At 33.6% G+C, this 15,915-nt stretch overlaps 7 protein-coding genes across 7 annotated transcripts; 2 read left to right on the plus strand and 5 right to left on the minus strand.

The window, feature by feature from the left end:
- Nucleotides 1-136: 136 nt before the first annotated feature.
- PPL_10377 (uncharacterized protein) lies at nt 137-982 on the plus strand (the record flags this gene model as incomplete). The annotated part of the gene is made up of 2 exons (XM_020581154.1): nt 137-322; nt 404-982. 2 exons carry the CDS (start codon nt 137-139, stop codon nt 980-982), a joined length of 765 nt encoding a protein of 254 aa, XP_020428294.1.
- A 59-nt stretch (nt 983-1,041) lies between these two features.
- Nucleotides 1,042-2,334, minus strand: PPL_10378 (RUS1 family protein; the record flags this gene model as incomplete). The annotated part of the gene is made up of 1 exon (XM_020581155.1): nt 1,042-2,334. The coding sequence occupies one exon, from the start codon at nt 2,332-2,334 to the stop codon at nt 1,042-1,044; it is 1,293 nt and encodes a 430-aa protein (XP_020428295.1).
- Nucleotides 2,335-2,580: 246 nt separating this feature from the next.
- psiH (PA14 domain-containing protein) lies at nt 2,581-6,219 on the minus strand (the record flags this gene model as incomplete). The annotated part of the gene is made up of 4 exons (XM_020581156.1): nt 2,581-4,296; nt 4,352-4,680; nt 4,746-4,780; nt 6,215-6,219. 4 exons carry the CDS (start codon nt 6,217-6,219, stop codon nt 2,581-2,583), a joined length of 2,085 nt encoding a protein of 694 aa, XP_020428296.1.
- A 185-nt stretch (nt 6,220-6,404) lies between these two features.
- Nucleotides 6,405-7,499, minus strand: PPL_10380 (uncharacterized protein; the record flags this gene model as incomplete). The annotated part of the gene is made up of 1 exon (XM_020581157.1): nt 6,405-7,499. One exon carries the CDS (start codon nt 7,497-7,499, stop codon nt 6,405-6,407), a length of 1,095 nt encoding a protein of 364 aa, XP_020428297.1.
- Nucleotides 7,500-7,785: 286 nt separating this feature from the next.
- PPL_10381 (FNIP repeat-containing protein) lies at nt 7,786-9,514 on the minus strand (the record flags this gene model as incomplete). Its single annotated transcript, XM_020581158.1, has 5 exons — nt 7,786-7,806; nt 8,044-8,402; nt 8,472-9,143; nt 9,214-9,256; nt 9,422-9,514. 5 exons carry the CDS (start codon nt 9,512-9,514, stop codon nt 7,786-7,788), a joined length of 1,188 nt encoding a protein of 395 aa, XP_020428298.1.
- A 388-nt stretch (nt 9,515-9,902) lies between these two features.
- adprt4 (polyADP-ribosyltransferase) lies at nt 9,903-11,963 on the plus strand (the record flags this gene model as incomplete). Its single annotated transcript, XM_020581159.1, has 3 exons — nt 9,903-10,430; nt 10,509-10,619; nt 10,689-11,963. The coding sequence occupies 3 exons, from the start codon at nt 9,903-9,905 to the stop codon at nt 11,961-11,963; spliced, it is 1,914 nt and encodes a 637-aa protein (XP_020428299.1).
- Nucleotides 11,964-12,268: 305 nt separating this feature from the next.
- psmD1 (26S proteasome regulatory subunit S1) lies at nt 12,269-15,711 on the minus strand (the record flags this gene model as incomplete). Its single annotated transcript, XM_020581160.1, has 7 exons — nt 12,269-13,459; nt 13,558-14,214; nt 14,298-14,633; nt 14,706-15,000; nt 15,107-15,206; nt 15,311-15,480; nt 15,575-15,711. 7 exons carry the CDS (start codon nt 15,709-15,711, stop codon nt 12,269-12,271), a joined length of 2,886 nt encoding a protein of 961 aa, XP_020428300.1.
- Nucleotides 15,712-15,915: the final 204 nt, after the last annotated feature.

The raw sequence follows: 15,915 nt of genomic DNA on the forward strand, positions 1-15,915 counted from the left end.
ATTTATTTTCTGTTTACCTCATAGCGTGGGATGATCAACAAAAATTAAAAAGTTTGAAAAAAAAATTAAAGTTTATTTTTTTCGTTTTTTATACTCATACTTCAGATTTCATTCTATCTAATTAAGAGAGTAAATAATGGGTGTATATTGTTGTAATATATGTGATAACCAACTTTTTAAAGTTAGTTCAGAGACATCTGCACCAGAGGGTGCTGGTGATGATTCATCTTATAAATATTTTACCGATTATGTTGTTGATAGTTGTAACTTTAATAAAGAGTTTCAATTTGGTATCCTAAGTGTTATTATCAATTGTAAAGGCGTAAGTATTCATTCAAACAAAATAAAAGGAAAAAAGATTAATAAATAAACTAATCTATTATACTTTTATAATTTTGATCAGTGTTATGAACAAATAGGTGAAATAACAACAAAAGATGGAAATGATATCTATTCTATCACAACAGATTCGATTAAATTGGTGGAATCAGCTAATGAGGAAACCTATGAAACAACCGCAGAGTATCAGCTCACTGATAAAGTAGATGAGGAACTCAGAGAGAGATATAGAAAAGTATTCGATATGAAGACTGCTACCTCTACATTGTCAAATGATAGTGAAGCACCAAATATGACAACAACAACAACCACCACTACTACACAACAATCACAACAGTTACCACCACAACAACCAAGACCAGCAGTCTCCAAACAACAAGGTAAACCATCGTCAATGAAGAAGCCAACAACATCAAGATCGAGTGGTGCTGCTGCCAAGCACAAATTTAAGAAGCGTGTTAGAATCAACGAGGAAGCAGGTACCACAGAGGAAGGAGAAGAAGAAGATAACAACACTGACCAAGTGAGAGATGGTACCAAATGGATAGGTGTTGATCCATTGTTTTACACATCTGTCGGTCTATTTGGTTTATTATATACTAGTGTATCAGTTGCAAGATATATTATAACAAACTATTACTAAGTTTACTAATATTCAATTATTTTACAATAAATATATATTTAAAATAACAATTTATTCATTTAATTTATAATTGAATATCTCCAACCTTCTGCGTCTAATGCTTGTCTATCTGTATTCCAACCTTTAGAGAGCAATCGATCATTAAATGATTTCGATGTAACTAAATCTATAAATGCCCGATTATTTTGCTGTTTGGTTTGATGAAGAATAGCTACCGAATATAAATATGCTTGTATTAAATCAACAGCTGTACAATGTACCTTTAAAGATATGTATATTTCTTGTTGGAATTGCCAAATGTCAATATATCTATTCTCTAGCTTATGACGTATTATACTATTGGTTTTCGATTCCCTAATCTCTTTAGATTGTTGTTGTTGTTGTTGTTGTTTGTTCAAGTTAATGATATTCAATAGAGATGCACCAAGATAGATAGGTTGTTTATCATCTCTAAACAATATGTTTTCTCTTTTCGATACTTGAATTGGTGTTGGTATCTCACCGTATTGAAGATAGTGTTTATAGATCAAAGTAGCACGATATCTGTTGATTGAAGTCAACACTACACCAGTGACGGCACGATAGTTGCAATACAAGTGAAATGCAATTAGAATAAAGAAGAGCATCCAAATGGCAACGGTAGCGGTTGTAGTCTGCTCAGACTCGTCAGGTATTGACGCGGAGAGTGCAGCACCCAAGAACATTCCAACTAGACCGACAGCAGTCTCTTGAGAGCCATCCTTTGCCGATACATCACCCATATTATCGTTTTTGGCAAAGTGCATAGTGAGCGACGCCTTTGTGCAACCACCGGCAACACCACATATACTCTTTGAGACGATACCGCATACCGAGAGTGGCATGAATAGAACGTTTGACAGTGGACTCAACATTTCGAGGGTCATACCAATATCATTTAGGATATCGGCCATGAATCGCCATGTCTTTGCATTGCAATCCAACTGACGACCTGTTTTCCAAGCGAAATAGATTCTACCAATCATTCCGGCACCATCACGTAATATCCATTGGAGAACAGCAGACCCAACTGAAGCAGCTGCATTTCCCACGCCATATCCACGCAGCATTGCACGTGTTGCCAAAACACCACTCAAAGAAGAAGAGAGTGCCTGTGCAGTATCCCACACCTGATAACTCATATAGTCACTGGTAACAGAATCGGGATAGCCAGCCGGTAAGAACATCGATCTCAACAACTCCATGGCACCACTGTGCTTACTAATCTTTGATTGAACTACGAAATCACCATTTATAAAATTCTCATCTTCTATTTCATTACAAAGTAATAAATTGATATGTGATTCACTTTCATAAACCTCTCTTATCTTCATTTTAATATAATTGTTGAAAAAAAAAAAAAAAAAAAAGATAATTATTAAAAGGAATGATTTCTTTATATCTTTAAAAAATGGCTGATCAACTAAAAGTGAACATCACATTTTTTTTGATTTTAAAATAAAAGAATTAAACAAATTAAATTAATTTAAATAATAAATACACACAATTTTATTATAATTGTTATAAATAGATATGATCGCTAATTGTTTTTTTTTTTTTGTTTTTAATTATATCGCTATTTAATTTTCTTGGAACAATGGATTGTTTCCACTGTTTGGATTGACAGTGTAGAGTGGGTTACTGTTGAGGTTGGAAATCTTTTGTTCTTGATGATTCTTCCAATAGTCGTATCCCTTCTTACCACCGAATACCATGATGGCAAGTGCAACTGCACCGGCAACTACAATACCAGCAATGACACCAGTGGAAATAATGGCTGCCTTGTTACAACCGAATGGCTTTGGTGAGTAGTCAGAGTACTCACACTCTTGTTTCTCGATGTTACAGGTACCTTTCTTGCACTTTGGATCACTACCAACACAGTTTCTGGTGAAGTTGGCACAACCTGTACCTTCGATACAAATGGAATCGGTACAGAAGACACCGGTGGAGCAGTCTCTTGGTTTGGTACTGCAACCAACATTTGGAACACAGACACCGACTGCACAATCACCAACACCTGGACATACGGTTGGTGTATGTAAACATCCTTGGACTGGATCGCAGAGATCGTCAGTGCATGGATCCTTATCGTCACAATCGGTTGGCTTGAATTGGCAGACGTTTTGTGTAGAGTTGGTAACACAAGAGTCGATAGTACATTTGTTAAAGTCATCACAGTTGGTATCAGCATTCTTGCATACTCCATCGGCTTGGTCGCAAGACTGACATCCTGAACACACCTTCTTGGTGTGAGTGATTACACCGTTGGCATCACAGGTATCAACTGTACATTTATCACCATCATCAATCAATGGATTGTCTGAAATAATACATTTACCGGAGGTACTATCACACTTGGAAACTTGGCATTTGTTAACGGTTTGACCTTGGCAACATTGGCACTCAGTTGGTGGGAGTTGTCTGACTTTACAAACACCTGCCTCGCAATAGTGTTGATTACACATGTTGGTATCGGTAGAGTTGGCAGCACAGTTCTTTGGGCTGGAGATACAACCTTTAACAGAGTCACAACTGTAATCAGTACACAAGTCACCCTTGTCACAATTAACTTTGGTACTTGAGCAGGAATCTGGTTTAATACCATTACCTGGGACACAAACGACATTAAGGCATTTGTCAGTGTTTGGACAGTGTGGGGTATATTTGCAACCAGTATTTGGTAAACAGGTGGAGTCCTTGCATGATTGAGTTGGGCAACCCAATGGCTCGCTGGTAACGACACATTTTCCATTGGAACATCCATTCTTGAAACAACTATCGGTTTGGGCGCAAGTAATGGGTGGATGTTCACAATAATCCTTAAAGTTTTGTTTGGTAATTCCTGGTCTTGGCTTTGGACAAATATCAGTGGTGCATGAATTACCATCATTACAGTCAACGGCAGCATTGCAACATGATGAACCGTCACCATTGCAAATACCACAATAGTCATAGGAGGCACAGAAAACTTGAATATTGGTTTCGAGTTTCAAAGTAGAAGTGGTGGTACAACGTTCACAGTAGAAGAAATCCAATGGATAGGTGTTACCAATAGTCAATTTAGTTTTCAATCCAGTTTGGAGATTTACATTTCCAGTCTCTGCAGAGTGGAGACCTCCAAGATCGACAGCCAACTCACTGTTGATGAATACCCAAACATCGTCATCACCTCTGAAGTTGAATACCTCATAACCTTGGTAGGTGAAGAACATATGACTGACCATACAGAAATGGAAATTATGATAATTTCCATCTCCATCTTGATAGATCTTATTGCTTGGGTCAATTTTATCCTATAATAATTATTAATAATTTTGTTTTTTTTTTTTAAAAAGTTTTCAAACTTACCCAACCTTGGTTGTCAATTGGGAAAAATGTTTGACTGTCAAAAGTATAGATATTTCTATCACTGTCATAATTTAATGTCAAATTATATGGGATATCAATGTTGATATCTTTGCGGTAGGCAAAGAAAGTCTCAAAGAGACTTGGTGTGATCATACGACCATCCTCGTTTTTTTGATTGTCCGGATCTAAATTGACGAGCTCTGGCACTCTGCTTGGACCAAGTTGTGATTTTACGAGACCTTTAGTCATTGCACCACAATTTGGTGGTTGGAAATTATTATTGTACTTTGGGAGATGATCCAAAATTCTACCAGCAGCTTGGATGGTAGCTATTTTTATTTTTATTAATATAAAATTTTTATCAACTTTCCGAAAATAATTATTTTATACATACGTGGCTTGGAATCAGCATTAATACAAAGAGAAATGCTTAATAAAATTAAAAAATAATATAATTGTTTATACATTCCTATTTAAATTATTTATTATTTGAGATCAAATAAAGAAATAATAATGGATTACTTTTATAAGATAATGATACAAAATTATTCTAAACAAAAAAAAACAATTAAGGAAATAAATAAAAATTTACAAAAAAAAAATAATAATATATTATCTATCTATATTTATATAGGTATGGAATTGATTAGCAAATTACAATTAAAAAAAGTTGCTTATCAATCTTTCTGGTTTTGCAATAAAACAAGTTGTTCTCTTGTGGAATGGGAATGTAGGTGGTTATTATTTTATTTAGAAAATGTAAGAATTTTTAAAAATAAAAAAATGTAGTTACTATTTTATTATTGATAAACCGGTTTAATGAGCTAACCATCACCACAAAACATCAATCCATCAGTTACTCAAAATACCCTGTTCTCTTATTAATTACACACAACTTTGGGATTCATCAGGTTTAAGTTTTGATTTTGGTGTTTGACCAATGCATCATAGTTTGTTATTATAATATATAAAAAACATCTAGATGATTTTGAAACAAAACATCGTACTTTATCAAATATATTTTTTGATTTTAATTTTCAAAAAATTTAAATTTTATCCAGGGCTAATTATATGGAAGATGGTAAGGGTGATGGAACGAGCAGGTATTACGAGTTTTTGCAAAAGTTTAGCAACTTTTTTAAATTGTTTTTTTCCCACGGTCTTCCACTTTGACAAGACCCTTTTTTTTCAATTTATTTTTTATTTTATCAAAATTTTTGTTCTATCGATGTCTCTATTTGGATTTTTTCTTTTAATTTTTATAATCATCTTGAGATGAAATTAGATAGTTAGTTGAAAATGATTAAACTTTGTAAAATTTAAAATATCAACTATTCTTTCTTTGCTTTTTATCAAAAGATATTTTTCTTTTCAATACCATACCCCTCGAAAAAAAAGCCTCCCCATCCATTGTGGATCATATCAAATTTTCAGAAAATTTTGATTCAAAATTAGATAATGGGGAAAATGGTTATAGATCTATAACCAGTATTAAGAAAAGTGAACAATGTGTGTAAAGTATTGATCAAAAAAGTGAAGTTAACGTTCACCTTAAATTTAAATATTCGTTTAAAAAACAAAAGAAGTTTTGATAATAATATGATCCAACAATTATATCTATCGGCTTCACAGAAACATAAAATTTTTGTAAACAATACTTTTATATTTATAATAATAATAAAATTATTTTTAAGGGTTCCAATTAAAAACTTGTGCTCATAGTTTTTTTTTTTTTGTAACATTATTATAAAAACCCAATTTTGGGTTTTTTTTATACGTGTTTGTTATTTTGATAAAAAGCGCGTTGTTGTAACTCTTAAAATGGCACGGATTTCTCGTTGCCACCATTGTTTTAACATTTACCCCATTTTTAAAATGTTGTGCTTAATTTTAAAAATGACATTTTATTTTCTTTAAATTATATGTAAGAATATCATTGTGATATTTACTGTGAAAGTTAGTTAATAATAAATAGTGGTTACCTCTTTTTCTGGATGTTTTTTGTTTCTATACTGTTGGTTGTGTGTTTTGCTGGTGGTTGTTGTAATATTTTTTATGTTAGAATTAAATTTAATATTATTGCTATTATTATAAGTGATAAGTAAACCGATGATTTATGAGTGGCCGAAAAGACAAAGTCATTACTAGGAGGTGGGTCATTCGGAGCATCCACATAGCGATTCGACCATTGATTATTAATGATGGTAGTACATTTCGGAATTGTAAAGGTAGGCATATCTCTGGTGTAGCAGTTCACGTTGCTGATTAGGAATACATCGATAAAATCTTGTGAAACCCAAGGACTCAATCTAACTCCTTCTGGTAAGCCGGAATTCTGCGTGATCCCAACGAAATGATTCTTTGAGTGTTCGTTGAAAATGAATTGCTGGACGAATGGTGTTTCCCTGACATTGAGAAATTGGCAGTAGTTGAACAAACGCATTGCATACTGTTCACATAAAACAAAAGGATAACCATCGATGTTCAAGTTGTCTCGTAGATAGAAAAGAGGGTCATTGTCTCGATCGTATCGCTTTGGTCTATAGTCTTCGAATCCCGCTCTGCCAAGCACCGATCGCTGATCACGTGAACACCTCATGCATTGGAGTGCAGCCAGATGTTCACTACAAAGCTTGACGTAGAATCTGCTATCGAGAACATCCTCCAGTAGATGATCTTTACCGGTTTCATCACCACTTTGTAGGTCAGGTGTCATTCCGCTCGGCGACGCCAAGAATTCTTTCACTGAATAACCACTGTTGTTCAGCGGTGTTTTTAGATTATTACAGTGGTAGAGAGGAGCATACATTTGTGAAATAATATTATTGACTCGTAGTTCGAATCGACCGGCATCACTTTCTGTACAACAAGACATCTTTGACGCAACTGAGCGCGAGACATCTTGACTGAGAAACTGACATCTTTTTGGAAAGACTCTTTCTTCAGTGGTGGTATTCTCACTGCTCTGATCATTCAACTCTAGTAAACACATGTCTGAATCTAACTTGCTATTACTTTGACCAAATCCACCATTTACTCTTTCATCTTTCTTCTCTATTAAAATATTAATATCATTGTTGGTGGTAGTTGTTGAATATACAAGTGATAATGATAGTATTAATATAAATAAAAAGAATGACATAGTCATTGTTGTAAAAAAAACTATATAGTTGTTACTTCAACAACTAAAAATAATTATATAGGTTACATATTTTTTTTTGAACAGTTTTTTTTAAAGATATTTGTCTCTTGGTTTCGGGTAAATTCACATTTTTCTAAAGTTTTTTTGGGAAAAAAAACTCATTCAATAAAAATGTGGCTTTTTTGACTTTTACTACCCACTAATTTTTTGATATCATCTCACAGTCACAGGATCTTCGGTCAATAATCGAATCAATAGAAATAAAAAAAAAAAAGAAAGTAAACAACTCTTTTTAATAAGAATCACCTATTATCTTTATTAATTGCTTGGAGGATGAAATCAATCCACCAAAACAAATAGAGTTGATTAGAAATTTATTTCCTTCTAATCTTCGTAGAGTGTAGGTTCCCATTCTTTTGAGTATAGTAATAGTTTTAATAGGAGGTGGAATGTTTTCCAATTTGTTGTTTTTAAAGTATCTTGGATCGGTTTCAAGCCTAACACTGCATTGCTCAGAGTTGTCTGTTGGTGTGTCGAATGCATTCGTTACAAGCTTTCCATTATAGTATCCACCAAATATTAACAATTTAAGGGATGCTGGAAGGGAACCAGCTTGAACCTTTAGTTTCTCAGTATGTAAAGAAACCCTTAATTCCTCTAGCTTCTTTGGAAGAAGATCCTTCTCTATTGAAAATGAGTACTCTGTAATATTAAAGACTTGTAATGACTCTGGTAGTACGAATGGATCGATTTGATGATAGTAAAAGCCGATATTCAATATTTTGAGTGCCTTTGGAAATGAATTTTTGTTGAACTTTATGTCAAAGTTATCGCCAATAGTTAATTCTCTAACATTGTTCAATAGTGATACCTTTGGATTTCCATTGACGGAGGTCTTTCTAAAGAGGTCTAACTTTGATATTATAAATAATGTGGTGATCGAATCAGGCAAGGGTTTGGGGTGACCACCCAAACTACCTATTAATGTTAAATCCGTTACTGATGGTGGAAGTAGATGTTTGAATTGATATGGGAATTTACCAATTGTTACAAGTTTGGGAGTTTGGCTAAAATCCGGAAGATTCGATCCGTCAACACCAAGCCAATCGAAATTAATAATATTCAGACTTATATCAAGATATGTAAGTGTTGGCGGTAAGTAGTTGAGCTTGTGTCGGAACGACCTTCCCAACATTAGACGTTTAAGATTTGGAGGCAGCTGTGAACTTCCAAGTGGCTGATTGAATTCGGCACCGAACCGCAACGACGTCACAGAGTCTGGGAACAGTCCAGCAGGAATCGGTTGATTGAAACTATCGCAATAGAGTGAGATCAATCGAATACCAGGCGGAAAAACGCCTACCTCCAATGGCTGATTAAATGACATACCCAGTCTAAACTCCTTGAGCGAAGCTGGTAATGAACCAATCGGTATCACAGAGTTAAATGATGTCATCACATTAAGTATCTCCAAAGTCGGTGGGAACTTATCGGAAGTCCACAAAAATCTTTTCAAATCTACACCGGAGTACAACAGCTTTATAGAAACTAAATTGGTACAATCAGCAAAAGACGATGGCCAACTACCACTCGAATAAAATACAAGTTTTGTAGTATATTTTGGTAGATTTAAATTATTATAATCTATATCTAACGTTTTTATTTGTTTATATTTAATAAATAAATATATAAAGATTGATTGCATTGTTATAACACATACTTATAGATTGATTATAATCATGCTGATGATCCTCCTCTGGCCTCTGTTGAATAATGATAGAAAGATTTCTTCGCAGTTGCATTGATGATTCAAATATTGATTTATATGATTTTAAACAAGTTCTCTTTTTGTTTAGATCTCTCACTCGTAGATCTCCAGGATTGAACAAAAGATATCTATTCCTTTCATTGTATAATCTTTTACAAACTAAACTAAAACAGATTCTATCTACAATCGATAGATCATTCTCAAATGACAATATATAATCTTTAATGATTATGAAAGGTATTTTATTAAACATATGAAATGAAATGAAATAAAATTAGATAATATTATTTTTTTTTCGAATAACAGCACCCTTTACCAAAAACAAAGATTTTTCTTATGATTCTCTGGAACACAAAAAAAACAAAATGAGAAAATTATGTGATTACTTTTTTAGAAACTAACAAGATATGGATGTTACTATTATTCAATACACTTTTGTGTATTGTAAATCAGTATTTAATAATTAATTATAAGAGGTTTGAAGATAGATTTATCTTCTTTATCACTCTCTCTCTATTGTTTGTAATTTTCTTACATTTCTAATACTATGTTTATTAGCAACTGTTATTATTTCAATAATCTCAATATTAATAACAATAAAAAGAAAAGAAAACTAAGTAAATAAACTAATAATAAAAAAAATGAATAGTAATAATAGTAATAATAATAGTTTATTTAAAGGTTTGGTGTTTATGACACTTGGTAAAACAAGTGTACCAAGTTATCAGCTAACAGATTTGATCAAATCGAAATCGGGTGACACCAGCTTCACTCTGACTTCAAAGGTTAATTATGTTTTGACAAATTCAGTCGATTCAATTGTTGCTTCGAAATTAAAGCAAATACAACAACTCTCCATTCCTATTTTGAATGATTCATTTGTTATCGAGTGTTGTAAAACCAATTCGTTAATTAATATATCATCATATCAGTTGAATTCAGTACAACAACAACAATCAACATCTTTAACATCTTTATCAGTTTCAATAAGCGAAAAGAAAAATGAATGTTTAACTTCTTCTTCTTCTTCTTCCAATTTGAGTTACAATAATGATTATAAGATCATACCAGATGTATTACATATTCAAGGTATTAACATCTATAATGAAAAAGATAAACAACCAAGTTTTACAAATGAGTTCAATATTCTTACAAGTCATCTGTTACAGGTATGTTAATAAATAGAAAAAGTTACAATTTGTAACCATTTATGTATTAATAATGTTTTTTTTTTCTTTTCAAAATAGAATACATCATTGGTTAACCGTAACAATGTTAATAAGTTCTTCTACTTGGAGTTGCAATTTGATAAAGATCAATCAATTACCAGACCATATAGAATCTATACTCAATTTGGTGTATGAATTAATTTATATATTAGTATGAAACTTTAAAAAAACAAAACTAACCTTTTTTTTTATCTATAGAGAACAGACAAGTTAGATCAATCTACTAAACAACATAGATACTTTGAAACCAAAGAAGAGGCTATGAGAGTATATTCCTCAATCTATAATGTAAAGACATCGGAAGAGAATGGATATCAGTTGGTCAATGTTGTAGAATCCAATATTGGTTCCGATCGAAAGCTAGCCTTAAGTAATACAAAGAATAGTGTTGCAACTCATTTCGATGAAGACATTGAAAACAATACATTGCGAACCTACATTTCGAAGGATGTCTCCAATTTGGTTGAAAGAATCTACTCAGAGGCATCAAAATCACTCTCAAAGAGTAACTACTCTGTTCATATCACCAAACAAGGTTTGTCAACTGCTCTCGGTGTTCTCACTCTAAAGCAATTGGAATCGGGTGCTGCCATCCTAAAATCAATCAACGAGCTACTCTTCCAAAACAATGGAAAGATCATTCCAGACTCTAGTGACTACAAACGACTTGAAGATTTATGCTCCAACTACTACTCGATCGTTCCAACCAAGATTGGAAATAAAGCATCCGATAAATCAAAAGCAATCATCACCACCTATGAAAGTCATGACGAACACGAGGAGATGTTACAGTTGATGATCGATCTTTCCAAGGTTGGTAGCCAAAACAATCAAGACTTTGTATCGTCTTCTGTTTCAGACATGCGTTACAATGCACTGAACGCTACAATTCACCATCTACACGCAGACTCGAGCGAGTACAACATGGTGCTTCGTTCTATGATCCATCTAACCCCAAAACAGGATTCAATCCAGGTTGTCAATATCTACCGAGTGCAACGTGACGCTGATGAGCAATCGTTCAAAGCCTACCAAGATCTCGAATCCATTGGAAATGAACAATTCCTATTTCATGCAACCAAGTCATCCAATTTACTCGGTGTTCTAAGTCGTGGCTTGCAATTGCCAGACGTCGTAGTCAAACGTGGATTCTCAAAGAGAACAGACCGTGGATTCTTGGGTCATGGAATTTACTTTTCAAAGACACTGGAAGGATCACTAAACTATACTTGTCCATACAGCGGTAGTTCTACTCGATCAATATTCATTGCATCAGTTGCACTAGGTAAATCGAGCATACAAACTAAAATCGATCCACACATTTCTCAGGCACCAAAAGGTTTCAACTCTTGTCATGGTGTACCAAAGTCTTCAACCAACGCAGATTCACCATTCACCCACGATGAATACGTAATCTATAATAGATCTCAACAAAAGTTATCATATTTAGTTGAATTCAATTATAAATATTAATCTAAAGATAAAAATCTATAACAAAGACTAGTCTTGTTATTTTCAAATAAATAAAAAAAAATTTCTTATTCTTCTTTAAATCTACCCATATATTTATGTTGGTTCTTTGTTTTCTTCATTAAACTAGAGCTAAAAACTACTACTATTGAATAGTTTATGATTATCAAATTATCATTGATAAATAATGTAATCAAATGTTTATATATAGTACTATTTTATTTTAAGTTATTTATAGGTTATTATTTTTTTTTTTTAATGTTTTTTGTTATAATTGTGATTGGTGGTGATGGTTGATATTTAAATATTTAATCGGTAAATTCGAATGGTTGGGGTGTCTTTGGTTCTTCTAAAACGGCCTTTTGACCTTTGGAGGTGGTAACTGGTGATTTTACAGCGGGTTTCTCTTTGACGACCAATTGCTCTGGTTCTTCTGGGTTATTATCTCTTAGAACGACTACACCTATTGATTGAATCTTCTTGATTGGAGTGTATCTGGTTTCATCGAAAACAACGTATTGCAATTGCTTTGGTGTGATTCTTGCTGGATTTTGTTTTCTATCAAACAATGGTTCCTTTTCCTTGGCCTCTTTCTCTTCTTTCTCTTTCTGTTCCTTCTCTTCCTTCTCCTTTTGCTCCTTCTCTTTCTTTTCCTTTTCGATCTCTGCTGCAACGTTGGTGGACGAACGACTCGATTGCAGTTTGTTCTTACGAGAAACCGAGAGAATAGCAGTTTCAATCTTGGATGGTTGGTTGGAGGTCGATGGCTTGGTGTCTGGTGGATATGCGAATAAAGATGGTTTACAATTGGATTTGAAGCTGAAAGCTGGCATCTCGAGGTTCTTGTTGACACCGATGATGGCGGTTGGTGTCAATGCCAAACCAAAGAAGTGTGTCATTGGGTACCAGTACCAGAATTGGAGGAATCCGGCAATACCAACGATAGCATGCATATTCTTTTGTCCACTTGGCGAGAACAGTGAGATGGTGGTATTACGACCACCGGCATCGATAATACCGTGGCCGAGGATGGCACCGTACTTGGACATGGCATCCTCACGCTTATCACTGATACAGGTGATCATCTGCTTGCGGAATGCTTCGGTCTCTGAGTATTGTTCTTTGGTCGATTGGATCAAGATCATGGCAATGGCAATCCAGGCACCCTGTCTGACCAAACCAACAGTATCGGTGGTCAATGACTTTAAGATATCGAGTGCCTCACGATTTCCAGTACCAGCACATGCAATACCGAGAGCCAAAGCAGATCCATATCTAACGTGTGGATTGTAGGACTCACTCAACAACAACACGGTCTTTGGACACTTCTCTGGTTGCTTTGACAAAACAAAACCAATACATGTAACTGAAGCTCTTCTTACCGAGTCGTTACCATCACTAACGGCATAATGTAACAATTTTCTCAAAGCATCATTATTTCCAGTTCCACAATAGGCCATAGCAATACAATACATACCACCATATCTTAAAAGTGGATCCTAAATAAATAATAAAAAAAAAAAAAAAAAAGAATTAGATATATATATTTCCTATTTTAATTATTATTATTATTATTATTATTAATAATAATACTTACTTTATCAGTAATTAATTGTTCAATTAAAGTATCGGCAGCTTCTTCTTTTCCGTACATTAAGAAGGCAAGACCCATGGCGAGTGATCTGATAATCTTTTCGTGTTGAGTCTCGTGGGCATATGCCAACATTTCATCGATAGCCTTTGGAGAACCGCTACCCAACATTACAAGACCCATTGCAATACCGGCACCTTCACCACTGATGGCATCGTCGTGATAGAGAATACCCTTGAGCTCTTCATAGATCTCATCGTTGCAAGTTGCCATCGAGGCCAAACCGAGACCAAGCGATGCACCGTGATGAAGGATCACATTGTTCAAATGTAGCTTCTCCAAGAGATAGGAAGAGACGTCCTCACCGTGACCGGCATGGATGAGACCGAGGGCATACAAAGCACCAGACTCTGAGTATGGTGTGGCATTTACAGTTGGTCCCGGTAGGTAGGACTTCAATAGAATCTTGCTGTCCTTGATCTGACCACGATTGATAACACCCAAACTAGCGGTGGCAGTGAACTTTGTCCAATGAGTAGCCTTTGACAACCACTCTAGATTCTCTCTCAAATAGGTATCTTTGGTGGTACCTGCATGCATAATTGCATTGGCAAACAATGTTCCAGTATAAAAGATTGCTCCTTTGTGTAATTCACTAACAGCCTATAATGATAATAAGATATTGTTTGTTGATAGTTAGTTACATATTTTTTATTATTAAAAATAATAATATGTTTATAATTTACCTTCATAATTTGTAATACATGTAAATCAGTATTACAATGTCTATATAGGAATTCTAAATATAATGAAATCGATTGCTCACCAGATAGAATCGATCTTAATCTTTCTAATCTTGCAGCGAAACTGTCGTCTTGTTGTTTGTTGTTATTGTTATTATTGTCACCATCGATTTGCATTTTGTCAGCTGCGATTGTACCTTCTTTGTTTGCACCCTCACCACTGGATTGGGTAGCGGCAGCAGCTGCTGCTGGCAACAACTTTCTAATATTTGCCAAAAACTGTTGTGTACCATTTTGGAACAAATCAAATGCCAATTGATATGCTAACAATACTGAATTCTGTTTAAACAGTTTAAAAATAAATGTTAATAACTATAAGGATTGTTAGTCAAATAGAAATAAACAACTTACATCATCTTTCTTAATTAAATTCAACAGGATGGTAGCAATTTCATGAGCATCATCCAAGAATATAAGACATTGGGTGATGCTGACAAAATCTGGCTTCTCGAGAGTGAGGTAGAGTTTGACGAGGATGTTCAACACTGATTGACGGAATGCACGATTCGATACGATCGTATTGCAAATGTTAAGACAGTATGTGAGCATTCCTTGTACATTCGATGAATCTGCAATTGCCTTTTCAATGATATCCAATCTTCTTGCCTCAATAGCAATACCCAATGCTTGTTTATAGGATCCTTCCCTATTAAAAAAAAAAAAAAAAAAAAAAAATTAGAAAAAAAATAACCAAAAATATTAATAACTTTGTTCTTTTAAACAACATATAAATATATTCATCCACCACATACTTAAAACATCTATCAAACATTCCCATTACGATTGACTCTAATCTTGGATCTACTGGTTTATTCTCATTCTTTACTTTAATATATTCATCAATGAATTTATCTAAAATATTATTAATAATATAGTAATAATAATAAATTGATATATTATTAATAATTAGAATACAATAAATAGGGTTGTTGTTGTTGTTGTTGTTAAACACTTACATAATAAAGTTTCAACATATTCACTCTTTAATAATACGTTGAACAATGAACCAGATGACAAAGCGGCAGCCATTGAATTATTAAAATCACCAAGATGGTAATATACTTTCGATAAGATTAAACTGGCGAGTTCATGTTGTGAGAATGATTTTTGATCTGATAGCTTTTTACTATTAACAATTGTTGTTTGATAGTAATATTTATATTATTAATTTAAGATGTAATTCCGATCGTTATTGTATCTGTTAATTTTAAAATACATACATTTTATTGATGGACGAAGCAACCTCTGGCCAAAACTCATCGATACTTGCATTCAACTTGTCCAATGCAAACGATTGAAGTTCAGATTGATCCTCTTCCAACAATGAGAGATAGTTAGCTACTGATGTTACACCCATATTCTACGATACTATAACTATATATATATATTTATAACAAAAAAAATACTACTTTGATTAAAAAAAAATAAAATATAAAAATAAAGGAATTATCCAAGAAATAAGATATCTAATTACAAAAATTTAAATAAACTAACAAAAAAATAGACAAAATAAACAAACTTATACTCTATTCTATGTAAATAATATTAAAAAGATAGAATA

The sequence above is a fragment of the Heterostelium album genome, assembly GCF_000004825.1.
Source record: "Heterostelium album PN500 unplaced genomic scaffold PPL_scaffold14, whole genome shotgun sequence".
Lineage (NCBI taxonomy): Eukaryota > Evosea > Eumycetozoa > Acytosteliales > Acytosteliaceae > Heterostelium > Heterostelium album.